Raw genomic sequence first — 17,028 nt, 5'->3', positions numbered from 1 at the left:
AAAATTTTAATTCCCATACCTACAGCAAACTCATCAAATTCTCCTGATGTAAACATAGTACCCTGATTGGTAGTGATAGTCTAAGGAATACCAAATCGGTAAACAATATGCTCTTTCACAAAATCAATCATATTGACCGATGTCACCTTCTTTAAAGGAATTGCCTCAACCCACTTTGTGAAATAATCGGTAGCAACCAGAATAAATTTATGTCCTTTACTCGATGGCGGATAGATCTGACCAATGAGATCAATAGCCCATCCCCGAAACGGCCATGGTTTGATTATAGGATTCATAGCCGATGCAGGCGCTCTTTGAATATTACCAAACTTTTGACACCCCTGGCATCCCTTAAAATATTTAAAACAATCTTCAAGAATAGTCGGCCAATAGTACCCATTCCTTCTGATCATCCATTTCATCTTGAAAGCCGATTGATGTGCCCCACATACTCCTTCATGAATTTCACCCATCAAGCTTTTCGATTCATCATTGCTAACACATCTGAGTAAAACTCCATCTATAGTTCGATAATATAATTCATCATCGAGGAGCACATATTTGGTAGCTTGGAACCTTATACGTCTCTCAACCTTTCTACATGGATCCTTTAAATAATCGGCAATCTCGTTCCTCCAGTCATCGGTATCAACTGCCGATGTTAGCACTTCCTGAATAGGCTGATACCCTGAAGCATGCTGAGCTAGTCGATTAGCTTCCTCATTATGCAATCGAGAGATATGTTCAAGACGAAAATCTCTAAATCCTTTCAACAATTGCAAACATCTTTCATAATACGAAATCAAAGCTTCACTTCGGCATTCATAAATTCCAGCCAATTGATTTATAACTAGCATAGAATCACCAAAGATTTCAACAACATCGGCACGTATCTCCTTCAGCAATTCTAACCCCTTTATCAAGGCTTGGTATTCAGCTTGATTATTTGTCGCTGTAGCAACAATCGGCAATGAAAACTCATACTTCTTTCCTTGAGGTGAAATTAACACAATGCCGATACCCGCTCCTTCACCACATGTGGACCCATCGAAGAAAAGTGTCCAGGGAGCAATCCCCAGAGAATCCACCGTGTTACAATGCTGAGTGACAAAATCAGCCATCACTTGCCCTTTAACTGCCTTAGTTGATTTGTAGCGTAGTTCAAATTCTGATAATGCTAAAATCCACTTGCCGATTCTACCACTTAATATCGGCATCGACAGCATATACTTGACCACATCGTTTTTGCATATGACCGTACATTCAGCAGATAACAAATAATGCCTTAATTTGATACAAGAAAAGTATAAGCACAGACACAATTTCTCGATAGCCGAATACCTCGTCTCAGCATCCACTAATCTTCTGCTCAAATAATAAATAACACGTTCTTTCCCTTCAAATTCTTGAATAAGAGCTGAACCGATAACTGCATCATCAGCTGACAAATATAACCTGAAAGGCTTCCCATGTTGAGGTGGAACTAGCACTGGAGGATTTGATAAATATTTCCTAATTTCATCAAGGGCTAATTGCTGTTCAACTCCCCATACAAATTCCTGATCAGCTTTTAATTTAAGCAGTGGGCTGAAAGCCTTGATCTTACCCGACAGATTAGATATGAATCTTCTAATGAAATTAATCTTACCGATCAAAGATTGCAATTCAGTCTTATTGGCAGGAGCAATCACCTTGTTAATTGCATCAATAGACTTCCTACTGATTTCAATGCCCCGTTGATGCACCATAAAACCCAAGAATTGTCCTGCCGATACACCGAATGCACATTTATTAGGATTCATCTTCAATCCATGCCTCCTTGTGCACTCCAGTATCTTTCGCAGATCAGCTAAATGTGCTGTGATATCTCCAGACTTAATCACTACATCATCAATGTAGATCTCCACTAATGTGCCGATGTACTCATGAAAAATAAAGTTCATAGCCCTTTGATAAGTAGCACCGGCATTTTTCAAACCAAACGTCATGACTATCCACTCGAACAACCCCACATGTCCTGGACATCTGAAAGCAGTCTTGGGAATATCCTCCTCAGCCATGAATATTTGATTGTAACCTGCATTACCATCCATGAAGCTAATAATTTGATGTCCAGCCGCAGCATCAATCAACAAATCAGCAATCGGCATTGGATAGCCATCCATCGGTGTGGCTTTGTTGAGATTCCTGAAATCAATACAAACACGAAGTTTTCCATTTTTCTTATAAACAGGAACCACATTAGAGATCCACTCTGCGTATCGACATTGCCGAATAAACTTTGCTTCAATTAATTTAGTTATTTCGGCCTTAATGTCAGGAAGTACATTAGGGTTGCATCGGCGCGCTGGCTGCTGATGTGGCCGAAATCCAGATTTGATAGGTAACCGATGTTCAACTATCGATCGGTCTAATCCAGGCATCTCAGTATAATCCCAAGCAAAACAATCTTTATATTCTTTTAACAAATCTGTTATTCGCTGCTTACACTTAGAATCTAACTTAGCACTAATAAAAGTAGGCCTCGACCTGTCACCATCACCGATATCTACTTCTACTAAATCATCTGCCGATGTGAACCCTTGACCTAATTTTCCATCATCGGCAAACCTATCCATTAAAACTCCTCTTCAGAACCGACTGCTTGGATCGGTGGAATTTCATAATCAGCAACTCTAAGGAACTCTTTTTCCCAAGCTTCTCCCGATATGCATTTAGTTCGCTCATAAGTATCTGATTCTGCCGATGCGATGATATAAGAAGAATCACCAGGGACGATCTCAATCTTATCCCCAATCCACTGTACGAGGCATTAATGCATTGTAGAAGGAACACAACAATTAGCATGAATCCAATCCCTCCCTAGAAGCAGATTATATGCACCCTTGCCGTTGATAACAAAGAACGTCGTTGGCAAGGTTTTGCTGCCGATGGTCAATTCAACGCACACTGCCCCTTTAGCCGGTGACACATTGCCTTCAAAATCTTTCAACATCATATCGGTTTTGGTCAAGTCTTGATCTCCCTTACCAAGTTTCCGATACATCACGTAAGGCATAATATTAATCGCAGCCCCTCCATCAATAAGTACCTTAGACACAGGCTGCCCATCAACTCTGCCCTTCACAAATAAAGCTTTAAGATGCTGTCTCTCGTCATCGGTAGGTTTCTCAAAAACAGCCATCATTGGATCTAGTGTTAGCTGAGCCACTTGATCAGAGAGAACAACTTCTTCCTCATTATCAGATAGTGCCAGAAACTCCATCGGCAACATGAATACCATATTAACATCTGCCGATGGTCCCTTATTTTTGTGTTTTACCTGCCACTGCTGATGACCAGGCCTTTCATTGGAGGAATTTTCCTCCTGGTATAAATCCTCCTGACGCTCACGTTGCATCCTCCTTCTCTGCGTCTTTGTCAGACCCTCTGGGCACCATCGAGGAAACTTGGTCTTCCAAACCGGCTGATAACAAGTCCTAGTTGGTTCTACGCGACGTATATTAGGGTCCCTGTAGAATATTTCCTCATCGGGAACTCTTGCGTTTGCCATCTCCTCAAGCTCCTCTTGATTCCTTGGAAAATATCCAGCGCGTTTACCAAGCCTCTTATGTACACTAAGTCTGCCCCCTAGCCGATCATGCACTGATGCTCTGCCTCTGATCGGCTCGTTGATAGACAAACCCTGATTACCACGTTGAAACCTCCTTTCTGAACGATTGACTCCGTAATAACCATTACACTCAGGGCAATTTTCAACAGTTGGCAATTTAATACCTTCTTCCCAGCAATGGATGAAGAACGGACATCTCCAATGATCTTTATGTCGATTCCACTCTTCCTGACGTCTCATTTCTTGCTGTTGCCGATATCGGTCATTACGTTGACGCCAACCCTCCTGCTGCCTTCGATGAGTAATCACACTGCCAGGTCGAGGAGGATTTTTGGAACTACTGCTTTCTCCTAGCAAACCCTTACTCTTTGCATCATCGGTAGTTATCCGATGTTGGGGGTCTACTGATGCGTTTTTCTCAGCAGCCTCTGACGTCAATACCTTGGTCTTTCCTTTGGCATCCAACATATTTGCTAGAAAAGGGTGTTGATCAATTTTCATCGGCTTCTGGGTCTTGGAAGTACCAAACTTAATTCTCCCAGATTCAATAGCCGATTGTAACTGTTGCCTGAATACCTTGCACTCATTTGTACTGTGTGAAGTTGCATTGTGCCATTTGCAGTACAAAATCTTCTTCAACTCTTCTGCCGATGGGATCACGTGATTAGGTGACAGCTTAATTTGGCCCTCTTGAAGCAGAAGATCAAATATTTTATCGGCCTTGGTGATATCAAAGGTAAACTTTTCTGGCTCTTTTTGACCAAAGGGACATGATATCGGCTTTTTATTCTTAACCCACTCAGCTAAGCCGATAACTGGTTCTTCATCAGAGTCAGAATCTCCTACTTCTTCAACAAATGATACCTTTTTACTCCAGTTCTTTTTAGGTTCAAAAACCCTAGTGTCTTGATCAGAGATCCTTTGCACAAGATGACTGAGGCTTTCAAACTCCTGAGAAGCATATCTATCCTTAAGATGTGACAATAACCCTTGGAAAGCCAGATCGGCAAGCTGCCGATCATCCAGCACCAGGCTGTAGCATTTATTTTTTACATCTCGTAGCCTTTGTACAAAGCTCTCTACCGATTCATCATTACGCTGTCTTAATTTTACTAAATCGGTAAGCTTCTTTTCATGGATTCCAGCAAAGAAATACTTATGGAACTGTTTTTCTAGATCAACCCAAGTAATAATAGAATTTGGTGGTAATGAAATGAACCATGTAAATGCTGATCCAGACAAAGATGATGAAAATAAACGAACTCTTAATTCATCTCTGTTAGCTGCCTCTCCACATTGAATAATGAAGCGATTGACATGTTCCATTGTTGATGTATCATCTTGCCCAGAGAATTTAGTGAAATCCGGTACCTTGTACCGATTTGGGAGAGGAATTAAATCGTATGCAGGAGGGTATGGAGTCCGATAAGAATAAGTATTGACCTTGGGCTTTATCCTAAACTGATCCTTCATAATCTCTGCTATCTTATCGGCCCAAAAAGCATCAGCCTCCTGCTGATGAACTGGTTGAATTTCTACAGGAGGTGCCTGCTGACATCCCTCCACATATCTTTGTGGCCCACGATCTCCAGCAATCGGCATATTTGCCGTTACTTGTGGTCCATTAACCTGTTGGAAAGGATTCATCGGCTGGGCTGCCGATGCTTGATTCTGGAAACCAGCTTGTATATGATCTTGTTGAATCCCTGCAACCTGCTGATTTCGCTGAACTGTATGTTGAACAGGTAACTGTCCTGACCAATCATTATTAGAACTCATCGGTACAAAACTTACCGATGGCTGGTAATTTGCTGATATTGTTGGATAATTATAACTGGTTTGAGGCATGAACTGAACCCCAGTTTGACTCATAGCAGGGGCTTTCTGCTGCATCGGCAGTACGCTCGCCGATGGACTTGAATTGAATGTTTGAATCATAGGCATCTGGAAACCTCCTGGAGTTGGTTGTACAGAAGTAGTTGCGGCGTATTGAGGCACTTGAGCCATCGGCGAAACGGCCGATGATATAGGCGCTCTTCCTGCTGCATCAAATACTTGAGGTAATCTAGGATTGAAAGCAGATGACTCTGGAGGCATGCCATATCCCCACCAATTAGTAGGAATCTGGTTATTCTGAGACACAGGGCCTGACATAGCTGATGCCGATAGATCTGTATTAAGCTGAACTCGCCCTCCTGGTAACACCTGATCTGATTGTATCGGTGTAGATTGAATATTAGGTGAGCCTGCCAATACTGGAGGGGAAATAACTTCTGTACCCACAACGGCCGAAGGAGCCGATGGAGTTTTGACAGATGCCGGCTCTAGTTGATGATAGGCAGGCCCAACGTAATGTGGTGCCGCTTGTCCTTCTTTGAGAGTTCGAACCACAGCATTATGAACAGTATTGGACAGCACATTGGAATGATTAATCAAAGCATGATTTACTGCAGAATTAACCATCTCTTGAAGTTTACCAGGATTGGAGTTAAAGGTAACCTGCCGAGGCAACGGCAAATCTTGCTTCTGGATGACTTGTCCACTCTTGTTCAAGCTAAACGATCTCAGACAAAGCTGCTTGTATTCTTCTACAGCTTTTTCCATAGCCTGCCTCTGTTCTTCCTTGAGATCTTCTTCTGATACTGCGATAATGTTCCCTGGATCGATCTCGGAATTGAACATATTGATTGATTGGTCCCACCGGGCGTGCCAAAAGATGTGTTGATGCAAAAGTGATCTGCAAACACAAAGGGCTAATACCCGAATCGATATCCAAAGCGTGCCAGTCGATTTGACCTGCTAATCGACAAGGATGAAGATACGAACACTTTGGTCCTGACAACAGCGATACGCCCGGAAGTCACGGCCAAGAGGTGCTCACGCGGAACTCGAGAATCGCCGAAGGTCGCACTGAAGCGATGCAGCTCGCCGAATCAATGAGAACTCGTAAAAAGGAAAAATATGCAAATTTGACGAAGTCGCCGAAAAGTAAGTAGATACAAATAGGAGTAAAAGTTGGTTTTGATATTGATTGATATTGTCTATTACATTGCCCCTTACTCCATATTTATACCCTGATCTAAAGAGACACAACCAAACACAACTAGGACACCAATCCTATATCTAAGGAAACACGTGACTCTTACACGAATCATAACCTAACAAATACAGAAAAGGAAATCAACTCCTATCTATTTCCCTGTCCGCCTCAATTACGATGGAAATCTCACTGTCCTCCTTCCCATCGGCATACTCCCTGCTTCATCGGCAGTAGTCTTCAAGTCTTCCTTCATCGGCATACTCCCTGTTTCATCGGCAGTAGTCTTCAAGTCTTCCTTCATCGGCATACTCCCTGTTTCATCGGCAGTAATCTTCCAACCTCATCGGCAACGCCCGAGTCCAAATCAACCTTTCCATCGATCATCACCAGCTATCGGCAACCATTTTTACAAACTGGCTTTCATTGGCTATCAAAGTATTCAATAACTTTCCCCTTGCCGATTAGTCCACTCCGATTATTTTGACACGTGCAAAAAACGGTGTCAACAGTAAGGAAATCATTAGGGTTAGTATTAACCTATTTCGTTTTGTTCGATTCGGTTCATCTCTTTCATTTGATTTCTTTTCTTTTTCTATTTGTACCGAATCGTTCTCTTCCTCTTCCTCGTCGTGAGTTAGGGTTAGGGTTCAGTTGAACCCGATTCGGTTTTTCTCTTGGTTTTGATTCGAGATCTTCGAGATAAGCCCCTTCCCCTCTTCCCTTTCTTCTCTTTTGCATCTTCTTTCTTTTCTTTTTGGAGTTGAACCGATTTGGGTTTGGGGTTAGGGTTTGACTCAAAGTGCTGAGACCCCTTTCTATTCTCTTCTCAGATCCGAACACCGATGTTCTTTTCTTGCCGCGCGCTGGCGAAGACGGTGGTGCGGCACCTTTCCCCTGGCTCTTTTCACTTTACTTTTACCCGATTAGGGTTATGGTTTTAATCCGAAACGGATCGACCCCTTGTTCCTTCTTTGATTTCTTTTCAATGCTTTACCCCATACTAGATCTACACACTAACAACCTTGGCTCTGGTACCATTGTTAGAAAGTTTTAAACTCTAGGTGTAGATCTAGCGGGTTTAATCATCTTACTTAGGGTTCCTCTACTTCGCGCTGACGCAGTTGCGCCGTAGCCACATGGACGCCGGTGTCGAGGAAGCTCGGCGCGGTGGAGTCTAGAGTAGAGGTGGCGAGGTCCAGTGGCGATCAAGCCTGGGCGTTCGGGTTACCCGATTTTTTCGGGTCGGGTAATTCGGGTAATTCAAAATTCGGGTAATAAAAATTGCTACCCGATATTATCCCCCAAAAAACACTACCCGCAAATTCGGGTATCCGATAATTCGGGTTCGGGTTCGGGTATTACCCGATATACCCAAATTTACAGAAAACAACAAACTACACTAAATTTCAGTAGCGATCTATACATAATTTCAGCAACAATTTGTATAGAATTTCAATAGCAATTTGTAGAGAATAATATATTACAGTCACTCATTCAAATAGAGAGAATTATATTCTAATAAAGTGATAAGTTAAATGGTTCAGCTAACAACACATGATGAATACAAAGACAAAACAAATCTTTGGGTAGTTCGGGTAGTTTGGGTACCGGGGGATATTACCCGAATTACCCAAACTAATTTCGGGTAATCAAAATCGCTATCCGAATTTGGGATCGGGTACCTCGGGTTCGGGTAATTCGGGTCCAGGTTCGGGTAATTCGGGTACGGATAATGGGTATCGGGTATTTTGCCCAGGCTTAGTGGCGATGCCGAGGCAACAGTGAGGTTGGTGGCGGCTTCCCGTCGCTGGCAGCACTCACTTTAGATCAGATTAGGTTTAGCTTTTGGTGGATCATGGTGGCTCCGGTCAACCTCGTTATTCGAGCCCTGATTCCTACCTCTCTTTTTATAGTGCTGTGCGACAGAAACCCACCAACCATATTAGGGTTGGGTGCCCCCGACCAAGACGCAGATCCAAGGGCCCAATAAGCTGGTGGAGATCAACTAAGGGTTGGTTCCAAATAAGTCACCTACTTATAAGTTAAAAAGTAAAATAAGTGACTTATTTTATCAAACACCACCAACTTATAAGTCACCCCTGCTTAAAACTTAGAAGTCACCCTTTTTTGCGTGGGGTCCACACCTTTAATGAACTTATAAGGCATCTACAACCAAACATGCATGACTTATAAGTCACTGATTTTCAGTCGCCTAACTTAATATGTCACCTGACTTATGGGAACCAAACATGCCCTAACAAAGGGCACGCACAAGCATGCATGTCGTCGGCAATCTCGAACGCGACCACAAGTCCAGAAACGAACCTGCGTGTTATTGCCTGCCGTTACATGCTCTATACCTACGCCACCAGGCTGTCCTGCTGGCCAGCCGCGCACGCACGACACTGCACTTTACAAGAAACGAAAGCAGGCACCCTGCAGTCCATGCCCCCGGCTCGCCTGCATTGTGTTGCGCCGGCAGACCTCGTCGGCGGGCGGTGGGTTTCTCCTGCCTAGCTAGCTAGGTTGCTAGAGGCCCGGCTGCCCTGCTGCTCGCCTCGGCGTCGATGATGCAGAGGACATGGTGCACCGCCGCGGCGATGTCCTCCGCCGTCGCCAGGCCGCACCCTTCCTCCACCTGCAGCGCCACATGCGAGAGAGGAGATGAGTACATGTTCGTGACACATGGAATCAATCGCCAAGTCAGGCAAAAGTGCAAAGCAAAAGCCTCCTCTGCCTACTGCGTTGGGGGTCCGGCTCCTGGGCACACAAACACATGATACTCGATCAGTCTTCTGCTGAAACACGCAGCACTAGAAAAAGGCGGCGGCAGCGGCAGCGGCAGCGGCACACAACACGATCTTTCTCCAGCTGCCTGCTCCGCTAAGGCCGGCTTAGTTCCACTCCAAAATGTTAAATTTTTTAAGATTCTTCGTCACATCGAATCTTTAACAAGCATTAAATATAAATAAAAAATAAAACTAATTACACAGTTTAGACAAAATTTACAAGACAAATCTTTTAAGCTTAATTAGACTATAATTGAACACTAATTACTAAATAACAACGAAAGTGCTACAGTCACATTTCGTCGAAAATTTTGCCATCTAAAGATACCCAAGAGATTCTCCGTGATGGTTCTTTTCTCCTTTACGTACTAGCCTTTAGTAAAAAGAAACGGTGAAAACACACGACCTTTCCTTTTCACTGTACTCCTATCTGCTCGAATTTGAAGGTGTTTCAGACGATGGAGTACAGGGACGTCAAAAGCCCAGTGCTACAGCTTGCCAAACGCAGCAAACAGCTTTCGCGCCCTGGCCGCATCTCTGGTCAAAACTCAAAAGCGAGCGCCCATGGCTTGTGCTGCAGTCGTGCTGCGCTCGCAGGGGAAGCCACTGTGGACTGTGTTCTACTGGTCTTGTATTTGGAGACCAGGCCCAGCAGGCACAAGCCAGCGTGAAGAACAATGGTCTCTGCGTTTGCCTCTGCGCTGGTGCAGTGCGGTGTCACGCAAATGCCTCTCCCTGAATTTCGGTGGACCTGATGCTACTATCTGACATCATTTTGTTTGTTTTTCTAGTATATGATGAGGCAACAAGAGATGGGAGACGGCTCTGTTTTCCTTCCAAGACGAGTACGGGCCTAGTACGTGCAAATCAGTACATGCACAGATGCACTATTGCTGGATGCACAGTCGCACAGACTACATGAACATGATCAATTTAGTCGTTACTAGTATCCAATACAGAAACTAATCTGGCAATCTTAACTGAAGTGCCGTATCAGAGAGCTTTGGTGTAAAAAAATAAAGGGACAGAGGATTTGGTCATGTACTTGCATAGTAGCAGTGGTGACCAAAGTGCATGTTAGCACGGCGATGCACCATTTCAGGCAGGGATAATGAGGCTTTCACGGCGACGGTTGGTCCGTGAACAGAAGGAGCAAGAAACCGTTGCTACTCGTCACTGATCAGGAAAAGTGTCGCCGTCGTACCTTGAGGCTGAGCGTGTAGAGCGCCGTGGCGTCGGGCGCGGTGGCCACGTTGAGGTGCAGCACGGCGAGGCCGAGCGCCTGCATCCCGGCCACCATCCGCAGCAGCTGCCCGGGCCGCCGCGGCGCCATCACGCGGAGGCTGGCGTGCGCGTCCACCACCAAGCCCACCTCCACGTCCGCCACCGCGGACGCGCGGCTCGCCTCCTCCGCGCCCGCGCCGACCACGACAGCAGCGTCCTCCCGCGTTGGCGTGGCGTGGCGCCACGCGTACTGCGGGTACCGGAAGAACCGCGCGAACGGAGGCGCCTGCGGCTCCGGCTCCGGCGCCGATTCCTCGCTGCTCGCCGCGCCATCCGCGCCCGCGCCCGCGCCGGGGTTGCCGGCGGACGCGGGGTCATCACGGCCTGGTGCCGGTTGCGCCGCGTCGCGCTCCGACGCCGTGTCGCTGCGCTGCTGCTGCAGCTTCCGGTTCAGCGCCAGCTTGTGCGCCTCCAGGGACTGCAGCTGCTGCTCGAGCTCCTTCACGAAATCGATGGCGCCGCTGACGACGGATGCCTGATCGCTCTACACATCATCAAAAATTTTATTTTTTATTAAAAAACATCTTAAAATTCAGCTCCTGAGATATAGAAGTGAAAAACATTTGAATAAATCAATCAAAGCAACAGCCGGGGGTGGTAGTACTAGTACACGTAGGCGTGATTTGACAAGAAGAAAAGTCACGGGATGACCAAACGGTAACAGTGCCACTTTTTTTTTTTTGGAAACAATAACAGTGCCACTATCTGAATATCTGATTCGCAAGGAAACATTCTTTCGCCGTTTTTTTTTAAAAAAAGCACTATGAATCCCATTGTGATCGAGGTTCGAATAGTAGCGTTAGTAGGATCGCGTACCCGGTGGACGTAGGAGTCCGGCATGAGCGAGCGGAGCGCGGCGAGGTACTCGTTCATCTGGCGGCGGCGGTTGCGCTCGACGGCGATGTGGGTCATCCGCTGGCTCTCGGCATCCTCGGCGCTCTTGGTGCTCCTCTGCCGCCGCCGCCGCTTCCTCCGCACCTGCTGCACGCCGTTCTCCCCGTTCGCCTGGGACGCCGGCGGCACCTCCACCGGTGCTGCATTGCCGAAGAGGAAGCTCCCCGTCCCCGCAGAAGCGGCGCACGCAGCGGCGGCGGCGGCGTTGAAGGTGTCGTAGACGAGGACGTCGCTGCTGGTCGTGCACAGAGCTTCCAGCGTCATGTCGATCGGCGATTAGGCGGAGGCCAGAGCGCGCGCGCGCACAAGGCTGCAACGGACCTACGCGTCCGGCCTCTTCTCTATGCCTCTACGCTACGCGCAGCTAGGAGCGGCGGCTGCCCTCTTCACCTGCTGCGCGCCCTCGTTGCCTCCCCCTCCCTAGAAAGAAGAGACACCGCACCGAGCAGCAGCTCCGGCAGCCGGTGCTGGTCTTGGTGCCATCTGCGTGTCTATACTCTCCAGCGGTGGCGGTGGGCGCGGCACGTCGGAAGCCGCAGATTGCTAGGCCATGCATAAGATTGCGTGGCTGGCGGGCGGGCGGGCGGGCGACAGTGGACGGCGCAGTAGTTTGGAGTAGCCTGAGGGTGAGGGGGCTTTGTGCTTGGGCACTGGGCAGGCAATGGGCGCGGCGGCAGCGGCAGGCCTCTGCAGCAGCTGGCGCGTCGTGGCAGATCTCGCTCGCCCGCTCGCCGCCGCAATGCCTCCAAGAGATTACCAGTTTACCACCGAAAGCTCGCTTTCTTTTGACGTCGCGGTGGAGCTGAAATCTCTGGGAAGCGGGCCGGAGCTAGCTGTGATCTGCTGGCCTTGGCTCGGTTTTGCTCTCTCTCTCTCTCTCACTGCTGCCGCTGCCTCTCTTCCTCCGCTGAAAAGCGAGCGGGAGGGGGAAAGCGAGAGAGATGGAAGAGGAGTGGTCTCACCTCACCCCGCCTCTGCCACTCTATGGAGGCATAGCATGAGTGCGTGGCCAGTGGGCTCCCCTCTGTTCTGTGCCGTGGGTGATTTTCTGCTCTGGCCGCAGCTCGATGTGTGGGAGTGTGGTGATGTCCCTTCTTGGTATGGCCAATGAAAGTATTTGAACCATGTATCCGTGCATATAAATGCCAAGTGAAAGTTACCAAACGAACCGTATATGGATGCATGCTGCCTAGTAAGTTAGCAAGGGGACCCAAAGCTGGTATAGTCCCTCAGAATGACCGGACCGGAATTCTTCCGTGCCAGCAGATCCGTGGTTTTTACGGCTGTTGTGCTCCGTTCCCCTGTGTTTATTTACCAGCCTCCGTGGATATTCACCTCAGTGACGTTTTTTTATGCCAATGCCAAGCCTACCATTCCCCTGTATTAGCACTGGCATGCTCCCTTTAGTAAGAGCAATTCTATCACCGGACCAAAATCGTACAAATTGATTATAGGCTTTTGCTAAAAGTATCTACCCAACAACAGCCTAAATCCATCAATGCCCCACTTTGCCCCATCACCAAAAACTAGCATCATATTGTACGTATAACTTTTTATGAAAAGGATTATTGGAGAAGTTCCTCTTATCTTAAAGAGTTTTGCGCTTCTCCTCGGCTATCCCAAAATTCTGACTGCGCGTGCCCCTTGTCGGTCAATGGCCGCCATCCTAAAATTTGTTTGTGTGTGCCCCTTGTCGGACACGGGCTAAAGGCACAATCTTTAATTGGCGCACGTGTTGAAGACGTTGCCAACGCACGGACATGCATCTATTTATACATGATTGGAACAGGGTAATTGCACAAGTTAGGGTTTTGCCCGTTGGCGGAGAACCTTAAGTGTCCTTCAGGCTTAGATGAAGGGGCCTGGAGGCGATGGGTGGTGATAGTTCGACCGGGGGGGGGGGGGGGGCAAGCAAGGTGGCGAAGCACCACCGAGTGAGCGACTAGAGACATTCGAAAGGCGGAGTCGGCGGCGTGGGCGAGGGGTCCACATCTTCCTCCTCCTCCTATTGAGGTTAGAGGAGGGCAGAGGCCATGCGACGGGGGCAGTTGGTGGATGGTGCAGCCGATGGCGATGGCGTGACGTTGGTCGCCGGCGGTTGGCAAGGCCAACATCAGGCAGGGACGGTGGTAGCGAATCCTTTGATTCTAGCTAGGGGCCAGGTGGACGATGGGCGGCGCAGCTAGCAGTGGAGGTAAAAGGCCGAGGGCGTGGGCTTCTAGAGGAGGAGGAAGAATCCGTGTGTCGTTATTGTTATGGACCCACGTGCATTGACTAAGGATGTCAAGGTGGATAGCGAAATTACTAATAAGTTGTTCTTAGAGGAACTATTTTATTTTGCACCAAATATATTTTTGCAATCACACAAAACCATGGCGTTTGGCCTATTTTTTATGGCACTCTTGTAGATGCTCAAGTCAAGAAAAGTACCCAGTGCAGAGAACTCCCGCTCCGTGCGGGGTCTGAGGAAGGGTGTCAGTGGCAAGCCTTACCCTCGCCTGTGCAATGTGAGGAGACTGCGACTCAAACCCGGGACCTTCCGGTCACAGGCGGTAAGACTCTACCGCTTGCACCAGGCCCGCCTTTCGCTCAAGTCAAGAAAAGTATCATTATTTAAATCACGTGCATTTTTTTAATAAAATATTGATTTGGCTTTTTGGGAAGGATTAGTTTGTCTTGATAAGGAGTTTCAAAATATTGAATGTGGCTCTATTTTAATTTTTTTATACCATGTTGGGTTTCAAAAAGGCACTCTCTAATTTTGTGACTAATTAAACGGTGTGTGTGTGTATATATATATATATATATATCCGGTGACATCTTACAAAAATTAATGTTTTTCAATATATAATTAGGGGATTAGTACTTTTTTCATTTGTTTACTCGAAAATAGTACATCACATGTATGAAAAGGTGAAAATCGTATAGGACAAACATAGGCACATGGTTTAACAGTGAGCAGAACGACAACGAGACAAGGAGGCCACAATAAAGCGCTGTGTATGCGTACTACCGCACTTTTTGGAGTCTGACAGATCACTTATCTACATAAACTCCAGGAGCAATTAATCTAGTCATTATGTACTTGCTTACTTCGTTCCCAAATCATAGAACGCAATTAGCTATACGTACAAACGTTATCCCCAATCATATCTTATGTTGTTGTTTATACTGAATTATTATGAGAGGAAAATACTGTTCGTTCGCTGAAAAATGCTGCTGAACTAGTGCTACATAACAGGACCAAAAAAAAAAAAAAGAGGGTAGTCCTGTCATTGTCAATGTAGTACACGATCGATCGAATACAGTAACCATACATATCAAGCTAGCTACCTTTGGTACAAACTAACAAAACAAGCGTGACTTGCACGAACCCACGCAGTGTATATATGCTGCACCAAAAAATCATGCACAAGACGCTCAAAACGATGGAAACGTACGTACTACGTGGGAGGTCGCCTTGAGCATTATTCTTGTGGTCGTAGTAGAGGCACATGGTAGCTACAGCAACTCCGGCCGACCTTTGTTTACTCCGCCAACTTTTTGGTAGATGCGATGCAGACTCTAGGCTCTATATGCACGTACTACCTAGCAATAAGCAATATGTTTGTATGTGCAAATTCTATATTAGCAATGTACGGAGTATGTTTGTACTATACTATAGCAATAGTACCAACTAGTACCGACAGAGAGATACCCTTTGGAATGTCTTGTGGGATTGAACCACACGATGAACAGACTCATGCGGCAACTAGCTGACACGACACAGAACACTAGGAAACAAATATCACAATAGGATACAACTTGGATAACAATTTAGCCAGCTTTTAGTTTTAGGCCATATGATATGCACATTGATTATTGAACCACTTCACACACGCAAATCTTGAGCATATGTAAAGGTCTCGGTCGTTGTCGTCTCGATCTCATCCTCTGCAGATGCAGTGGTTTCGTTCTCTTGCCGTCTTGCATGCATTCAGTACAGGCAAAACCATCGGTCGGATCACATGCATATACTACTAATATTCGTAGTAGTACATTATTAAGGTATCCCCAAATAAAGTATCTTCAGCATTTCCCATGCATGCATGAGAGAAGGTGAGGCTCTCATGATCAGTGTGATATGATCAGTACCAGCTACTCACTCCGTCCCTAAATGTTAGTCTTCACAATTTACATGTCGATAACTTTAACTCGATTTATAGAAAATACGTGCAACATTTCTATCTCTAAATAAATTTATTAAAAAATAGATTCAAATATCTATCCAATGATATTAATTATGTATCATAAATATTAATATTTTTTAATATATATTTTGTCAAAGTTGTTTCTCGAAAAACAAAAACGACAGACATTTAAGGAGGGAGGGACCATGTATCTATCTGGTAGGGTCCTGACTCCTAGAAACAATCGTCAGTCACCCTGCAGCGTAATGCATGTACGTACGCTGCGTCAACATTATTAAGCAACTGTCATTTTACTACTGAGCAATAATTAATTATTTCGGAGGAAATTAATCGAGGGCTATCGGAAAAGTACGTGTGCTGCATGGCACATTCACAATAATCTTGCTTGTTCATGTGTCTTTACTCTTTAGGGGCGAGCGAGCGAATCACGCTAAACGCCGTTCCGGTCGTGTTCGTCTGTTGTGTTTCTCGTGGAGTTATATATATACACACACACACACACGAAAACATGCAATTATGGATTATGTGTCGGCTAAAGTTATTCACGTTTAACCAAGTTTTTAGTGAATAATATTCATATTTATGACTCCGAGTTAATTTATTATGAAAATATATTTTATAACTAATCTAATGATATTTATCTGATGTTATAAATATTTATATTTTTTATCTAGAATTGATCAAACATAATATACTAAAACAGAAATGATCAAACATGATGATATTTATCCGACAGTAACCTGCATATGCATGTTTCCTATGCAACTTGTCATACTGGGCTTCTTCATCCGATGCGTGATCGGACAATCAGTTTGAGGGCCCGTTCGTTTAGGCTGATTTTCAGCTGGAACGCTTCCGGTGATGGTTGACGGGTATAAAATACAGCTGTCTTCCGGCCTGGATCGATTCTGACGCTCCGTTCCGCTTGAAACGAACGAGCCCTGATGGTGAAGCTCTCAATATGCGTGCCGCTAGAATTTCCAATGGCATCAACAATGGCCAGGTGGGGAGGGCCAGAGGCCCCCAACAAATTTTCGTAGTTTTTTTAATTAATTCACAAATATTACATCGAGTTGATGTAGAAATTTATAATATTTGCAGCCTCTGCGTAAAAAACACACAGTCTAAAACAAAAAGAAGAACCTGTCACTCTGATGACTAATCAATCCTAAGACTTGATAAGTGCTTGGGAGAAAACACCATGACTATTTGTACCAA

The 17,028-nt window shown here is 45.8% G+C and overlaps 1 protein-coding gene and 1 pseudogene across 1 annotated transcript; one reads left to right on the top strand and one right to left on the bottom strand.

Moving 5' to 3' along the window:
• LOC136497202 (protein TORMOZ EMBRYO DEFECTIVE-like) overlaps nucleotides 1–17,028 on the top strand; it is a 76,105-nt pseudogene that overhangs the window by 45,652 nt on the left and 13,425 nt on the right.
• LOC136498001 (transcription factor bHLH96-like) lies at nucleotides 8,793–12,661 on the bottom strand. The gene is made up of 3 exons (XM_066493921.1): nucleotides 11,543–12,661; nucleotides 10,647–11,210; nucleotides 8,793–9,291 (listed from the first exon to the last, which is right to left on the bottom strand). The coding sequence occupies exons 1-3, from the start codon at nucleotides 11,882–11,884 to the stop codon at nucleotides 9,175–9,177; spliced, it is 1,023 nt and encodes a 340-aa protein (XP_066350018.1). The 5' UTR covers nucleotides 11,885–12,661; the 3' UTR covers nucleotides 8,793–9,174.

The sequence above is a fragment of the Miscanthus floridulus genome, chromosome 12, assembly GCF_019320115.1.
Source record: "Miscanthus floridulus cultivar M001 chromosome 12, ASM1932011v1, whole genome shotgun sequence".
Classification (NCBI taxonomy): domain Eukaryota; kingdom Viridiplantae; phylum Streptophyta; class Magnoliopsida; order Poales; family Poaceae; genus Miscanthus; species Miscanthus floridulus.
The sequence above is the reverse complement of the archived record's forward strand: the minus strand, read 5'-3'. Positions and strand labels throughout refer to the sequence as shown.

What these genes read in the sequence shown, in the direction of transcription:
- LOC136498001 (XM_066493921.1), bottom strand. Translation starts at nt 11,884, where the DNA reads ATGACGCTGGAAGCTCTGTGCACGACCAGCAGCGACGTCCTCGTCTAC. An exon ending in CGGACTCCTACGTCCACCGG is followed by an intron (nt 11,211 to 11,542) that starts GTACGCGATCCT and finishes GATGATGTGTAG; the next exon opens with AGCGATCAGGCATCCGTCGT. An exon ending in TCTACACGCTCAGCCTCAAG is followed by an intron (nt 9,292 to 10,646) that starts GTACGACGGCGA and finishes GTGGCGCTGCAG; the next exon opens with GTGGAGGAAGGGTGCGGCCT.